At 44.8% G+C, this 17,759-nt stretch overlaps 1 protein-coding gene across 1 annotated transcript in view; it reads left to right on the top strand.

The window, feature by feature from the left end:
- LOC147701255 (uncharacterized) overlaps positions 1 to 17,759 on the top strand; it is a 282,557-nt gene that overhangs the window by 30,285 nt on the left and 234,513 nt on the right. The window contains 4 exon segments of the mRNA XM_086929324.1: positions 3,194 to 3,241; positions 5,431 to 6,654; positions 11,641 to 12,867; positions 16,559 to 16,597. Of these exon segments, the coding sequence (XP_086785450.1) occupies positions 3,194 to 3,241; positions 5,431 to 6,654; positions 11,641 to 12,867; positions 16,559 to 16,597 (2,538 nt within the window).

Here is a 17,759-nt window from a genome sequence, read left to right on the forward strand (position 1 = left end):
TACTCTAAAATGATAACGTCCCTCTGGAGTAGAGAATGCTTACCTCTTCTTTGCTCCTTCACTGCGGGCAATCTGCCAGAAGCCTGAGGTCTAATCCAATGTACTCAGGTATTTACTAGATCCTAAAATATCAATGAGCTCATCAGCTCTAGGTATAGGGTGAGCATCAGTCCACATGGAATCTCAACTCCTTCTTTCCCCCTGGGGTAGGTATGCGTACCAGAATGACTGGGCTGGCCCAAAGACTGTCAGAGGGCTCACTTACGCCCAATTCCAGGATCTGAGCTAATTCAGCCTTGATGCATGCTCTGACCTGGTCAGACTACCTGCACAACTTGTTCTTGACAAGTAGGCTGTTAACGGTCTCAATGTTGTGTACACACCAGCTGGTGATACCTGTTCACTCATAAGAGAACCACTGGACCCCTTCCACAATATAACTCATTTTGATGTACCATATAAAGAGCCAGCTTCCTACAGTCATGGAGTGCATCTTCCTTTATATCCAATGCGTGCTGCAATGCTGCTTCTAATGTGTATTGTAATATATAATTTTGTGATGATTTTTATTAATTAGACAATAAATATTATTCTATTCTAAAATGCTAAGTCTCTTCCCCGTAGCTCAGCACAGACTGTCATGGAGAGCATCTTCCTTTATATTCAATGCAATGCTACTTAATCTTAATGCGCTAAGGCCTCTCACCGTAACTCTGCACAGACTGTCATGGAGTTCATCTTCCTTCATATCCAATGTGATGCTGCTCCTAATGTGCTATGTCTCTTCACCGTATGTACATTTACCTTGAATCCTATTCTACGCATACCAATGGCTTGCATTGGCGTGTGATCGACATGTACCTTGAATCCTATTCTACGCATACCAATGGCTTGCATTGGCGTGTGATCGACATGTACCTTGAATCCTATTCTACGCATACCAATGGCTTGCATTGGCGTGTCATGTACATTTACCTTGAATCCTATTCTACGCATACCAATGGCTTGCATTGGCGTGTGATCCACATGTACCTTGAATCCTATTCTACGCATACCAATGGCTTGCATTGGCGTGTCATGTACATGTACCTTGAATGCTATTCTACGCATACCAATGGCTTCCATTGGCGTGTGATCGACATGTACCTTGAATCCTATTCTACGCATACCAATGGCTTGCATTGGCGTGTGATTGACATGTACCTTGAATCCTATTCTACGCATACCAATGGCTTGCATTGGCGTGTGATCGACATGTACCTTGAATCCTATTCTACGCATACGAATGGCTTGCATTGGCACGGCATATACATGTACCTTGAATCCTATTCTACGCATACCAATGGCTTGCATTGGCGTGTGATCGACATGTACCTTGAATCCTATTCTACGCATACCAATGGCTTGCATTGGCGTGTCATGTACATTTACCTTGAATCCTATTCTACGCATACCAATGGCTTGCATTGGCGTGTGATCCACATGTACCTTGAATCCTATTCTACGCATACCAATGGCTTGCATTGGCGTGTCATGTACATGTACCTTGAATGCTATTCTACGCATACCAATGGCTTGCATTGGCGTGTGATCGACATGTACCTTGAATCCTATTCTACGCATACCAATGGCTTGCATTGGCCTGAGATTGACATGTACCTTGAATCCTATTCTACGCATGCCAATGGCTTGCATTGGCGTGTGATCGACATGTACCTTGAATCCTATTCTACGCATGCCAATGGCTTGCATTGGCCTGAGATTGACATGTACCTTGAATCCTATTCTACGCATGCCAATGGCTTGCATTGGCGTGTGATCGACATGTACCTTGAATCCTATTCTACGCATGCCAATGGCTTGCATTGGCCTGAGATTGACATGTACCTTGAATCCAATTCTACGCATACCAATGGCTTGCATTGGCGTGTGATCGACATGTACCTCGAATCCTATTCTACACGTGACATTGGCTTGCATTGGCGTGTGATCGACATGTACCTTGAATCCTATTCTACGCATACCAATGGCTTGCATTGGCACGGCATATACATGTACCTTGAATCCTATTCTACGCATACGAATGGCTTGCATTGGCACGGCATATACATGTACCTTGAATCCTATTCTACGCATGCCAATGGCTTGCATTGGCCTGAGATTGACATGTACCCTGAATCCTATTCTACGCATGCCAATGGCTTGCATTGGCGTGTGATCGACATGTACCTTGAATCCTATTCTACGCATGCCAATGGCTTGCATTGGCGTGTGATCGACATGTACCTTGAATCCTATTCTACGCATACCATTGGCTTGCATTGGCGTGTGATCGACATGTACCTTGAATCCTATTCTACGCATACCAATGGCTTGCATTGGCACGGCATATACATGTACCTTGAATCCTATTCTACGCATACGAATGGCTTGCATTGGCACGGCATATACATGTACCTTGAATCCTATTCTACGCATGCCAATGGCTTGCATTGGCCTGAGATTGACATGTACCTTGAATCCTATTCTACGCATGCCAATGGCTTGCATTGGCGTGTGATCGACATGTACCTTGAATCCTATTCTACGCATGCCAATGGCTTGCATTGGCCTGAGATTGACATGTACCTTGAATCCTATTCTACGCATGCCAATGGCTTGCATTGGCGTGTGATCGACATGTACCTTGAATCCTATTCTACGCATGCCAATGGCTTGCATTGGCCTGAGATTGACATGTACCTTGAATCCTATTCTACGCATACCAATGGCTTGCATTGGCGTGTCATGTACATGTACCTTGAATGCTATTCTACGCATACCAATGGCTTGCATTGGCGTGTGATCGACATGTACCTCGAATCCTATTCTACACGTGACATTGGCTTGCATTGGCAAGTCCTTGGCTTCTATGATACCACAAACACTGCTCTACGCATATGAATGGGTCGCACTGCATGCTCCTCGCAGTCCTGCTACCTCAGGTCTTGTTTCAAGTGCTTGTTATTTTCCTTCCTTGACAGTTGAGCTCCCTCAAACACCAGTCCAAGCGCACGGATAGTCCGTGTCGGCGGCGAGTGTTTGAATCCTGCTAGCTCGTATTCTATTCCATGCGTATGATGGTTTCACTTGACATGTTTTTCGCAGCACTGCTGCCCTGAATGCTTTTCTAAGCGTCCTTCTGTTCTTTCAGGACCATCGGCCGAGACCCCCGAGGACAGGCTCTTCATAGACCTCGACGGTGAGTACAATTCTCAAAACATTTTACTACTGTTGGAAGCAGAGAGGTGGTGTAGTGTGCCATCATAGCCGGTTAGTGAATATGGAACGGTGTCAGAATCCAGAGTGCTGGGGGCAATGCCAATGCAGAATCCTCAAATGCAACTATTTACCTACATACACTTGAGGTAGAACCCTTTATCTAATCAGAGAATCAAAGCAGCCACACACTTCCACACCTGGCTGCAGGCCCACGCCACATATCCGGGAGGGCTCTGGTGGCACCTTTTGTATTGATGTTATGTATGCAGTATGACGCAACAGAGCACTTTGGAGAATATGAGACAGGACATATCATTGAAGGCGAGGGGAGGGGCTGCACTAAAGCTGGTTCAGGAAGAGGCAGAATGGCAGGGAGGGGGTTGGGGCATTAGAGCAGGGGTGGAATGGACCATAGTTTTTAGGAGCTGGTGAAAAGTTGGCAGGGGAGAGGCAGAAGCTTTAGGGGGTGCAGAATAGAGCCGGTGAAGCGCTGACAGAGAAGAGGTGGAAGGTTTAAAGGCTGTGCAGAATGGAAGTGGGAAACAGCTGGCCGGGAATTGGAGGGAGGTTTAATGAGTGGGCAGAATGGAGCTGGGGCACAGCTGGAAGGGATAGGAGGAAGGTTTAAGGAGTGGGCAGAATGGAGCAGAGGCACAGCTGGAAGGGAATAGGAGGGAGGTTTAAAGAGTGGACAGAATGGAGCAGGGGCACAGCTGGAAGTGAATAGGAGGGAGGTTTAATGAGTGGGCAGAATGGAGCTGGGGCACAGCTGGAAGGGATAGGAGGAAGGTTTAAGGAGTGGGCAGAATGGAGCAGAGGCACAGCTGGAAGGGAATAGGAGGGATGTTTAAGGAGTGGGCAGAATGGAGCAGGGGCACAGCTGGAAGGGAATAGGAGGGATGTTTAAGGAGTGGGCAGAATGGAGCAGGGGCACAGCTGGAAGGGAATAGGAGGGAGGTTTAAAGAGTGGACAGAATGGAGCAGGGGCACAGCTGGAAGGGAATAGGAGGGAGGTTTAAAGAGTGGGCAGAATGGAGCAGGGGCACAGCTGGAAGGGAATAGGAGGGAGGTTTAAAGAGTGGACAGAATGGAGCAGGGGCACAGCTGGAAGGGAATAGGAGGGAGGTTTAAGGAGTGGGCAGAATGGAGCAGAGGCACCGCTGGAAGGGAATAGGAGGGATGTTTAAGGAGTGGGCAGAATGGAGCAGGGGCACAGCTGGAAGGGAATAGGAGGAAGGTTTAAGGAGTGGGCAGAATGGAGCAGAGGCACCGCTGGAAGGGAATAGGAGGGATGTTTAAGGAGTGAGCAGAATGGAGCAGGGGCACAGCTGGAAGGGAATAGGAGGGAGGTTTAAAGAGTGGACAGAATGGAGCAGGGGCACAGCTGGAAGGGAATAGGAGGGAGGTTTAAGGAGTGGGCAGAATGGAGCAGAGGCACCGCTGGAAGGGAATAGGAGGGATGTTTAAGGAGTGGGCAGAATGGAGCAGGGGCACAGCTGGAAGGGAATAGGAGGAAGGTTTAAGGAGTGGGCAGAATGGAGCAGAGGCACCGCTGGAAGGGAATAGGAGGGATGTTTAAGGAGTGGGCAGAATGGAGCAGGGGCACAGCTGGAAGGGAATAGGAGGGAGGTTTAAAGAGTGGACAGAATGGAGCAGGGGCACAGCTGGAAGAGAATAGGAGGGAGGTTTAAAGAGTGGACAGAATGGAGCAGGGGCACAGCTGGAAGGGAATAGGAGGGAGGTTTAAGGAGTGGGCAGAATGGAGCAGGGGCACAGCTGGAAGGGAATAGGAGGGAGGTTTAAAGAGTGGACAGAATGGAGCAGGGGCACAGCTGGAAGGAAATAGGAGGGAGGTTTAAAGAGTGGACAGAATGGAGCTGGGAAACAGATGGCAGGGAATAGGAGGGAAGTTTAAGGAGTGGGCAGAATGGATCTGGAGAACAGCTAGCAGGGAATGGATAGGAGCTAGAACATCAATTTGACCGTGAGATGCTGTTGTAAGGTTCACTAAAGTCTTAGAATACAAATGGATGAACAGTGTAATTTTTGCAACTGGACACAAGACTGCTTTGTAGGTTACAATGAAGCCTTGCTAGAGAGTGGTGAACAAAAATGTGACAAAGAAAGTCCCAGTGCACCACATCTGACCTTTTTTTCTGATTGTATTAGGAACCCAACCCTTAAGTCACCTGGGGAAATACTTCATCATTCCAAGCCCCAAGAGCACAAGCGGAGAGCGGACAACCGTGCACCTCCACATTACAGTCTACTTTGACAGAACAACCGTCATCCTTACGTTTGCGAAGATGAACTACAGGAAGGAACTCCACCTTTTAAAGGGGCAGACAGTCACCATCTCATTTACCATCCCTTCAGAATTACTGTCATATCAAACTCCTGGATATTCCATTGTGGTTAGCTCAAATAATGTCATCTCACTTGAAAGCGCAACACAGCAGGGTGAGCGTTCGACAATCATCAGTGTTCTCCCCGTGACACTACTGGGGATTGAGTACTATGTTGTGACCCCACCTGCAGAACAGGGAACTACCAAAGAATTTTCAATTTCTAATAATGAGAGTCCCAATAGGGTAGATATTTACCCAACTGTAACTGTAAATTTCCAAGGGAAGACATACCCAGCGGGCAGCAAGTTCACTATCGACCTTGAACCTTTCCATGTAGTTTACGTACAAAGTAGCGATGACCTCTCGGGCACGAAAATCACAGCGAAAAGCTCAGTCTACGTAGTGAGCACATGCAGCTATTCTAGGCCAGATCCCAAATCCATCAGTGTGACCACACCCCTCTTGCCAGTTATCCTTTGGGGGAAAGCATTCCTGGTCCCTGCCCTGTCTTCGCCCGACAGTCCAGGCATTATCACCATTGTCGCTTCTAAAAGCAACACTCGCCTACATTATGAATGGAGGTCCTCCAGGAAGACGCAAACCCTGGATGCCGGAGAGGTGGTCAGGATACAAATGGACGACAAATATCCTGTGTTCATCACATCGAATCATGCAATCCAGGTGACATATTATAACCACGGGGGCCAAAGGGAAGGCAAGCCCGTGAAACCCTACATAGTGAACATCTATGATGTCACAAAGTATGACACCACTTACAAAATCATTGGGAGCAACAAATTTGACAGGAACTTTGCAATCATTACAATAAGGACCTCTGCTGTGTCTTTGATCACTTTGGATGGGAAGCCGCTCACAGGCATTCAGTGGAACCCTATCCCTGGCACGGCGTACTCATGGGCACTGTACGACCTCGTCAAACTTTCTGGCAGCTACACTGTGCGCGTTCCCCACATTCCATTTGGACTGCTGATTGTCAGATTCAGCGACAATAGTGTCCGCGTATCTCCTGCTACAGCCGTCAGTGGTGAGTCCTTTCTTTTCATTGGAGGTGCATTACTAATTGAGACATTTTTTGTGTACTTTTTTGCATGCTGCCACTTTGGTGGCCATTGTGTACATATTCACTCGTTAAAAAACATTCCCTCAATGTGAAAAAAACTGCTAAACCGAACAAACTACACGACGCAGGGCATGCTGAAAAAAGATAATACACTGAAATGGTGAAGGCACAACAGCACAACACAATCATAGTCCACATCATTCATGGTGATGGTAACTGTATAATCTGCACTGAAAAAACAAATGAAAAGGCAACAACAACAACATGGGCCTCATTTATGAAAAGTGACGCATCGCTGTGTGAAAACTTCGATGCGTCACTTTTCAATGCGCACTCCTTGCGACACCAATGATGCGTCATATTTAATGTATGACGCATCATGTCGCAAGGACTTACAGATACGTCAGTATTTCTGACGCATCTGTAAGCGCAAAAGTGATGCATTGCTGGAGTGTGTCACAAAAGTGACGCAACCTCAGCAATGCGTCCTTTCACATGGGGAAAGCCCCATGTGAAAGGGCTTGCGTCAGTCTTACGCCTGCTGTGAGGCAGGCGCAAGATTTTGACGCAACAGCATCCTTAAAGTGACGCAGTGAAATCTCATAGATTTCACTGCTTCACTATTACGAGGCTATTTGCGGGGGAACGCCCCCTCTGCATACATTATACCTGACGCAGGTATAATGTGGCGCAGGGGTTTAAAAAGTGACGCATCTACCTAGATGCATCACTTTTAAAATATGGCGCAACAAGGCGCATTTTGTTCGCCGCTGGTGCGTCACAAAAAGTGACGCAAAGGCGGCGGCGCAAAACTGACTCAAGGCCTCATAAATAAGGGCCCATGTGTTTTGAATGAAATTTACACCTGCACAAACTCTTAATAACACAAACATCTCACCAAAATGCTTGGAGCCCATTGCATCTCACACCATGCTAAGAGTCAATGACACAAATGGAGCTCACACAAGAGATACATTGTGATATGATGAAAATGCAAACCAAATTACACATTTCTACTGTACAGAACCCAGTCCACCATTTAACAAACAGAACAAGTTCATCGGCATATGAAAAGCAGCATTATCTTAGCGACATTCAGAATCCATTTACAGCAGGCAAATACATGCAAAAACATTTCAAGCAAAGCTTTTGCTTTTAATGAAGAAAAGGCCGCCCCCACAGGAGATCACTGACATTTAAAAACAAGCATTTACAATGCAATACGTTTCGCAATTGCTTGATTTTGAGATATTGGCATTGTAAATAGCAATATCTTTTATAATATAAAAAAAGGCATTGTCATTTACAACACCAATAGTTCATACTTTGCAAAAGCGATACCTATTGCAGAGCGCTGTGTCCGTTTTATCAGGTGCTGCGCTCACTATTAAAGTAAAAAAAAGAAACAAAGGGTATATGTAGAATGAAGTGGCGGAGCGTGTGTTGTTAGCCTCCTTGGCTTAACGACACGCTCCACCACTTCGGAAATGCAAGGTTTCACCAAATTTACAAGAATGTGGTGCAGCCTTACGTTCCCCCTGCGATGACGCTAAGTTTAACAACTTAGCGCCAACGCAGGCACCCTTGCGCCAGAGTACAAGGAAGTCCACGTGCAGGGAAGGATTGGTTATGTGTCGGAAGGTGTCCCTTCCTGCACATAAACAAGCCTAAAATGCCATTTTGTAACTTTCATGTGTGCTGCTTCATGCGGCAAACATAAAAGTTACAAAATGGCATTTTTTTTAAATGTATGTTCATGTACAGGGAGGCACACCTTCCTGTACATAAACAAACCAAGGCATTTTGCTTTTTCCATGTGTGCTGCACAAGGCAGCATACATGGAATAAGTAAAAACGAGGAGAAATAATGCATATCTTCTTGTTTCGCCAACATAAGACCAGGATTTTCCTGGGCTACATTTTGGCGCCGCCTCCTATGTATGCCATCCTTGTACGTAGGGGGCAGCATAAAATACAATGGGTGTTGTGGTGGAACACCCCCACGACACCCACTGCACATCCCTTTCACGCTAACCATAACGTGAAAGGGTACCTTATGTACAAGGCAACTTTAAGTGGCTTAAAGCTTCCTTGTACATAAGGCGCAGCCACTATCGCCGCCACAACGTCCGCAAAAGAGATGTTGTGGGGCGATAGGGGCTTGTACATATGCCCCAGAGTGTGGTGTATGTTCTGCTTCCCAAGAAATAGAGGTAAAATACCAACTGGGAGAAATTAAGGAAGAAAAGACCCTTCCTGCAGGCTACTTGCTCAAGATTGAACTGAAAGGCTCCGACCCGTTCGTCCTCACTGCCGACAGGCCAACTGAGGTTCTGTATCACAGCTTCGAGGGTAAGATAGGGGTCCGATCATTAGGATCTTACATGGTCAGAGTTCCCAAAGTCAGAGATTATGGCACCAGGTACAAATTTACAGCCCAACCCAACTTTGACAAAAGCCTTGCTTTTTTCATCGCAAAGGCAGAGTCAGTGCCTCAAATCACCTTCGATGGGAAATCACTTCCCGACATACAGTGGAAACCAATATAAGGAACAGAGGGGCATATTACCAAGCAATAGCGATAATTATCGCTATTGCTTGGTTAGAGACAAAAATTTACCCCTGAGCTGCGGTGATTTTTACCGCAAATAAACCTTGGTATTACCAAGGTTTATCGCAAATGCGATAAAAATCGCCGCAATGCATGAATATCGCTTTAAAGTCAGCGATATTCATGCATTACCGAGCTAATGCTCTTAGCCATGTTATCCACCTCCCATTGGATAACATGGCTAAGAACTGCTCAGGGCAGGTGTTAGCTTTTGGAGATATTTGCGCTTAGCGCGAATATCTCCAAAAGTTGGTAATCGGAGATAGCGATGTTAGCGACTGTTTTCAGTCTCTAACATCTTGGCACGCCCACTTTGCATATCATTAGTGATAAATATCACTGACATGCAAAGTGGGGCCCAAGATGGTCGCTATCTCCTACTAGCTGTCGCTAACTGGTGTTAGCGACAGCTAGGTAATAGGGAGATAATTTTATCTCCGCTTTCTTGGCTTTTAAAGCCAAAAAAGCGGAGATAAACCCCCTTGATAATATGCCCCAGAGTACTCCTGGGGGACATACGACTATGGTATCATGCAATGTCTTTTGGCAATGAAGAGTGAAAGAGGCAACTGCATTTCCAGTGGCAAGCTTCCCAAGACCCCTATATAAACAAATAAATATTTATACAGGGTTAAAATGATGTTTGTATATAAAACGATAACATTTGAAAATTCAAGCTCAAAAATTAAAGACGCAAAGGCATCAGGTACATACTCATGCTTTACCTCTAGGAAGTACAAAATCTCAAGTCACAAATTATGTTTTTTTTAAATATTTACTTTGATTATTATAAATGATTCCTAAAACTAGATTTCAGTACGGTGATACCCCCAGTTACCCCACTCCCACTTTTCTCCTTGCCTCTGACCCCTACTCCATTGCTCTCAATAATCTCATTGACTGGTCAACAGCAAGATACCACTGCTACATTTTAACCTGGACAAATCCCCTGATGTCACGGCAACTCCTAACCTCTGACCTCTAACCCCTGATTAATTGCTTCCTATCCCTTAAGTGTTAAAGGCATCCCCAGCAGGACCGCAGAGACCTTGGCCCTCCCCCAGAAGCTGTGACATCTTTGCACAACCCATGGCGTCTGACCCTTGACTGCGCCTAACTCAAGCCCAGCCTCCTAATCTGCAAACCCTTAAACATTGCGGTCCTCATTTAAGAAATTCTGACATAGGGCAGCGCCGCAAGGAATCTTACTGCGCTGTCCTATGTCAAAACAAAAGGGCAGGAATGGGCTGTATCTATGAGCTATGGTGCATTCCTCACCTTTTCCCCTGCGCTGGCACACAATGGGCTGCCATCCGCCAATGCAGGCATCCTTGCACCATGGTGCATGGGTGCCTGTGTTGCAGGGCTGATTGATTTTGTGCAGGGAGGGACATCTTCTTGCACAAAATCAAACAATTCAGGAGATTCCCTCTTTGTGTGCTGCAGAATGCAGCACAGATAGAAAAAGGAAAGAAATGAGGAGAAATGAAATACTTTCTTCTCGTTGTGCCTGCCTAGCGCCACCCCCGGAATGGCATTAAATTCTGACGCATCCCCAGGTTTATAATTTCTTGTAAATCTGGGAAAGTTTCAGATTCCATGGGTGTAGCGTGGGAACGGCCAAAGCAACACCCATGGAACGCCCCTTTCACGCACCGTTCTACGTGAAAGGAACACATATTTAAAAGGCCATGAAAAGACACATAAAGTGGCATTACTTGGCCTTCTAAATATGCCAGAGCACATAGGGCCACCGGAACATCAAGAAAGTGTCCTATGGTATCAGCATAATTATGTACCAGTATTCATATACCCATCCTAATTGTCACAAATACCTTAAAAACCGTTGTCGATAGAACTACACACTTTTCCACTTTTGCCGCAACCATTCCCACCACAGTTTGTGTTTCACAAAATGCATCCTTACCAATAATATTAAAGAATTGTATAAGATTTTTAAATAAACAGCTGTTCCTACTACCAATAATAATAAAGAATTGTATAATATTTTTAAATAAACAGCCGTTCCTACTACCAATAATAATAAAGAATTGTATAATATATTTGAATAAACAGCCCTTCCTGCTTATTACCTGACAAACTCAAGAACTCTGGTAGGTATTTACTATTTGTAGCAAAGCAGACAAGTGTGCTTGCAATGCATTATTTTACTGCGAGATATAAGCTTGGACCTTAACTCAAATGTCCCACCCAACACAGATACTGATTCAAAAAGGGAGTAGTAAATTTTAATGAAATGTGTAAATGTGAAATATTGATGGCTAAGCAAAGGGCTCCAATAACTCTGGGATTACTTGTGTGCATTCTTCTCGTTTTAGAGCTGAAGCCGAAAGGGCCTTTCGGAACGGAGTTCGTCATCCCCACCCCAAGAAACTCAAACTCAAATGAGCCAACAAGGATCACGCTGATGATCATTGCCTACTACGAATTCACTAGAGTTACCATCTTCTTGAAGCCAGCTAACTTCAGGAAAGAAGTCACTATTGAGAAGGGACAGACCATCACTGTAGAAATTCCCATCCCGAAGGAGATGCTGGGAGAGGTCCCCATCACCTCGTCGGTCATCGTTCAATCTGAGAAGCCAGTCACTGTTACATCGGTGACCCACAAGGGCAAGCAGGAGAAGGTCAATGAGGTCCTCCCGCTCTATGACTTGGGAGTCGAATACATTGTGGTGACCCCATCTGGAAAACCGAGTGGTGGATACCCAGGCTTTTCTGTTACAAATTACAAAGGTTTCAACCCGGTAGATATCTACCTGAACGCAACTGTGAAGTTCGAAGGGCAAGATTACAAAAAAGGGAGCAAAATCTCCCTTACACTCAAACCCTTCGAGCAGGCTTATATACGGAGCAAGGATTACTTATCGGGCACCAAAATTGTCTCCGCTAGGCCGGTTGCTGTGATGAATGTGTACAGCTGCTCTCGGACTGACACTGAATGTCAGGATGTTGCCACACAGTTCCTTCCCGTGTCTCGTTGGGGAACAACGTTTTTCGTCCCAGCCCCTGCTCTCCCAGATGAGAAGGTGAATGTCTATGTTGTTACTTCCCAAGAAACAGAGGTAAAATACCAACGGGGAGAGATTAAGGAAGAAAAGACCCTTCCCGCAAACTACTTGCTCAAGATTGAAATGAGAGGCTCCAACGCACTTGTTCTCACTGCCGACAGGCCAATTGAGGTTCTGTATCACAGCTTTGAGGGTAAAATAGGGGACCGATCATTAGCACCCTACATGGGCATAGTCCCCAGAGTCAGGGATTATGGAACCAGGTACAAAATCACAGCCCAACCCAACTTTAACAAAAACCTTGCTGTTTTCATAGCGAAGGCAGTGTCAGTGCCTCAAATCACCTTTGATGGGAAATCACTCCCCGACATACAGTGGAAACCAATTTTAGGAACAGAGTACTCCTGGGGGATATACGACTATGGTACCACGCCTGGCAGCCATGTCGTGGAGCATCCCCAGATTTCATTTGGACTAATTAACTTGGGTTACAATGACTTCAGCTCTTCGGCCAATCCAGCGATACCCACCAGTGGTAAGTTCCCAATTTATAACGTCTTCTTTTGTTCAATGTTTTGATGCTTGAGCCATTTTGCACTGTGTTCATTTTCAATTAAACAAGAAGATCTGGCTCAGTCATAGAATACAAGAATGCTGATTAATCGCAGAGAATCTGAGTCCATATGGATTGAGACAGAGAACATATATAAGGGTTGACCTTCTACTGGGATTATAGAGATCTACTAATATCCAGGACACTACACGCCTCATTAACGCTGTCTTCAAAACCCCTTTTTCCTTTTCCTGGCATCTCTAACCATACTTCCAAACATCAAGCAGTTAAAATGTTGGATTTTTCCAGCAGAGATACTCAACAAGATGTGCTTTGGTTGCATGCAATGTTTATGGATATATTGATTGTTGGGGGGCATTATTCCCAGCACATTAAACCAAGAGTAGTCATATTTTGCGGTCGGGGGTGGTCGCGAAACATAAAAAGACAAAAGGTAATTTCAAAAGGGCATCCCCTACATGGATAACTGGCTTTGTAGGTAGTCCTGGAGGTGTTATATTTCAGGGGAAAAAAATGACATGAACAAAGCTAAATTGTAAACGTAAACAAGAACCATCCAGACACAAGCAAATAACATCCCTTTACTAAAGTAGATGCTGTAATTTAAAGGAACACAGGGTTTCATAATGATAAAATAGCTTGAGAGACTGGAATATTGTTACTCCTGTAGATGGCTCCAGTTGCCCTGTACCAATGACTGACAACATATGGGGCCTTGTGCTAAGAATTGATTGGGTAAAAGTGGTTACAATTTGAACACCAAACTGACCTATTTGCAAATTCACAATTAGTAGTGGGTTGCAATCCGACATACCAGATTACTATGCATGAGGTAGGTCACAAATACTTGATTACGGCAATGCACTATACCTCGGCTTGCCACAGAAACTGTTTAGGAAGCTGCAGGTAGTACAGAACGATGCCACAAGGCTGATCCACTCCCTGCCTAGAAACTCTCACGCCACCCCCCTGCTCCAAAAGTTGCACTGGCTACCGGTCATGTATAGAGTACAATTCAAATGTCTCTGTGTGGCCCACAAGGCTCTCTTTGGTAAATCACCAGAGTACATAAAACAATGTCTCATGAGATACGTTCCCGGTAGACCTCTGCGCTCAGGGAAGACCTCTAATCTGATCCAACCCAGATTTAAGCTAAAAACCAGAGGAGGCAGAGCCCTGTCTGTTCTTCTCCCACAGTTGTGGAATGCACTTCCGACTACTTTGAAGGAAGAATCTCAGTTACTGCCCTTCAGAAAGAAATTAAAAACCCATCTATTTAAAAGGGCGATGAATCCAGCATAGTCGATGGGTAGCCTGAAGGATTTGGGTTAACAGTGTGTTGTGTTGTTCTGTTTCTAAGCACTTACAGACCGGCGGTGATAGGCTCTATACAAATAAGCAATAACATAACATAACATAACAAATAGCGAACCACTACAATTGGTTAAAATCACAGGGATGGTGGCCTGCTGGGATCAACAGACCACCATGTCTGTGGATGGCTTTTTAATAAAGTAATCTTTTTTTTTTTTATACAGCCCGTTTTGGGATGGGTTTTAAAAAAAACGAAAAACTTTTACAAACGTTTTAATGTAAAGGAATGCGAATGAGGTGCCACCTCTTTGAGGTGTCAGTGAAATATGAATGTATTAAGAATATATTTTGGTTGCAAAATATTAAGGCACTGGAATCAGTATTTGGAAGGGATGCCTTTGACATGCCCCTTCCAAATGCTTATTCGTAAGAGTTTCCTGACTCATTTAACAGTTTGGAATTTTTTTTTCTACATTGTCACATGGGTTTATGCATTTCAAAAAAGGTTTTATTTAGCATTTGCAAACCTCCTGATTTACCAAATCAGAGGGTTTGCAAACACGAACACCCCATGCACATGAGTCTAGGGTTCTGGCAGGGAATTTTGTGCAGCGGTATGACCCGCATACAGCTCCTGAAAAGCTGCAACGAGGGGTCACGCCCAACATCTACAGCAAAGTGGGAAGGCACTCGCCCTGGCCACTCACAACGCTTCAGTCCGGGGATGTGTGGAGAAAGTTCCTTAGAGCGCAGTCCAATGCAGGTGAAGATCTGTTTCTTGTAGTCCAGGAAACTTCATGGATATTCAGTGAGAACAAGTTGGAGGGTCCAGCAAGGATGACTTAGAATGACTATTCAGCTCTAATGCAAATAAGGGGTCAGGGGCGGCTCTAGGCTCATGGTGGCTCTGTGCAGGGAGTGTAGGTAGGGGGCCCTGGAAGAGGGGGGGGCGGCGTGGGGTCAAGGTGTTTGGAAGTGGAACAGAGCCGGAGGCCACCAAATCCCTGCCTGGGGCCGCCACGCAAATATATTTCCATCCTCAGAGGATTATAATATTAAGGATATATATTGGCGTGGTGGCCCCTGGGGTTTGGTGGCCCTGTGCAGGTGCACAGCTTGCACATGCCTAAGGCTGCCCCTGAAGGGGTCACTCCCATTAGAATTCAGACTTGAGCGTGGATAATCCTTGGACTTTGGAAATGCCGGGTGTAAAACGCACTGGGAGCAAACTGTAACAGGGCCAGGTGTTTTTTTTCTTCTGGGACTATTTTAACCTTTCAATTTTTAGATTCGCTTTTCAGAATTGCGGGTTCTCTTGCTGCAAACTTTTACCACACAAGTGAACAGTGCATGGTTCTTCCCTATTCCACCTGCCAAACTAGGAATGCGCAACTCATTATTCAACCCAAATTCCTCTAGGGCATACCTGGAGAAATTTGTGTGGTGAAAAAAACATTGGATCGGAGCACAATGGCTGCCCAACTTGCAATGGTAAATGGAGTATAAATATGCTCGCACAGTGGCACAAAACTGGAAGCATAGAATCTGGAAGAAAAAACTTAGAAGAGCGGGTGTGACGTGGATGCAGTTTCAGTGATGCTGCACGAACTATGCATCTGATTTAGAGTTTGGTGAAGAAGATACTCCATCACAAACATGACATATATCCCATCCACCTTATTAAAAGTGCCATTGGATATAATGCACTTGTAATAAGGCGTGCGGGATGGCTGCCACATTTGTGACAGGGTAACCTGTTTGTCAAATTCTAAATCAGTCCCTAAGTATCCTATGAGCCCGGGGCTTCCTGTGAAGACCCTGTCACAAAAATAACAAGAGGCAGAAGAGTTAATGATTGCATGAACAGAGCCCGGCCTAGCAACACACAATTTTATTATACCCTCCACTGATGCTAAGAAGGGATTTTGGGTCTCGTTTTAAATTTAGGTTCAGTACTCCATCACACACATGATGACTACACCTTATTCCAGGTGTCACAGGATATAATGCACTTGTAATAAGGCAAACAGGATATCCGTAATATTTGCGCCATAGTAATCCATTCATCAAACTATAAATCAGGCCCTTATTTTAAATTTACAGCGATAAAGGCCAGTGTCAATGACATAATTACACCTTCGACAACAGGGTTGGTGCTGATGCAAGTTAAAATGCTTGTAGATTAAAAAACATCAGAAATCAGCTCAGGGGCAGATTGAAAACGCTAGAAAATAAAATATTACATTTTTAATGCAGTACTGCCCAAAAAGGCCCTATGGCTCAATGATGCAAGTATTTCTACCTCTTGAACAGACTAATAACTCCTGTGTTGTTTTAGCCCTACAGGTCATACAGACCCCAGAGGAGATGCCCATCAGTGAGTATTTTGTAACTCTTACTTTAACAGAATGTGTAAATAATTAATAATGAACTCATACTATGCCATGGTTTGAGCTTATAAATTGCTTGTTCCAAGTCTTCAGTCTTATCTCTTCTACCACTCTAATCCCTAATGGACAACTGGAATTTTGGGAGCATTTAGTTATTTCAGTGTTTCTTCCGCTTCTGTGTAGGGAGCGGTACAGACTCTTCAATGTTAGAAAAAGCTAGTTTTAGTAGTGGATACAAACCGCTCATTCCTGCCCTTTCGCTGTTACGCACGGCAACGCAGCAAGGTGACTTGTTGAGCTGCTCTAAGCCACAAATATAATAAATATGGCCCTGTGTGTGGAAGCTTGGGGGTCTGATTCACAGAACTAACTTAAGACAAAATCCTAAACTTACTACCATTTTGGTATTAACAAAACGCACACTCATTTCGGTATTCACAGAAGTTAGGAGTCCTAACTTTAGGACTCCTAAATGCCTTCTGTGAATACCAAAAGTCTTAAAGTTAGGATTTTTCTCAGTTTAAGAGTCCTACAGATAGGAGTCCTAATTTTACTACTCGTAAACTGAGAAAAATCCTAACTTTAAGACTTTGGGTATTCACAGAAGGCATTTAAGAGTCCTAAAGTTTTGTGAACACCGAAATGAGTAAGTGCCTTCTGTGAATACCAAAATGAGTAAGTGCCTTCTATGAATACCAAAATGGTAGTAAGGTTAGGATTTTGTCTTAAGTTAGTTCTGTGAATTTGGCCCTCAGACAAGAAGCCAGTCAGGGGAACAAAGACTGGGGGCAATCAATTTATGGGGTTGTTCCTCAAGGAAAAAGGTTTTCGTGGGTTTGACTCCACCTCACAAATAGAGGAATTGCATTTTGCACAGTTTTCTGCTGCAAACCACAACCTACCATGGTCTGGCTTTTCAAGATAACACTTGGGCACTCATTTATGAGTAAATCACCTTGCTCTGCTGCATTGCATGAGAGGCGAAAGGCAGTGATAAACTGTATTTGAGGCAATACGGTGCATTCCTGTCCTTTCCCATGTACTGGTGCCCTCTTTGCAGCCTAGCACCAAAGCAGACACCCTTGCACCATGCTGCAAGGGTTCTTGTGTTGCATACAGGATTCTTTCTGTGCATGAAGGGATATCTTC

The sequence above is a fragment of the Lissotriton vulgaris genome, chromosome 7 (genome assembly GCF_964263255.1).
Source record: "Lissotriton vulgaris chromosome 7, aLisVul1.2, whole genome shotgun sequence".
In the NCBI taxonomy this organism is placed as follows: domain Eukaryota; kingdom Metazoa; phylum Chordata; class Amphibia; order Caudata; family Salamandridae; genus Lissotriton; species Lissotriton vulgaris.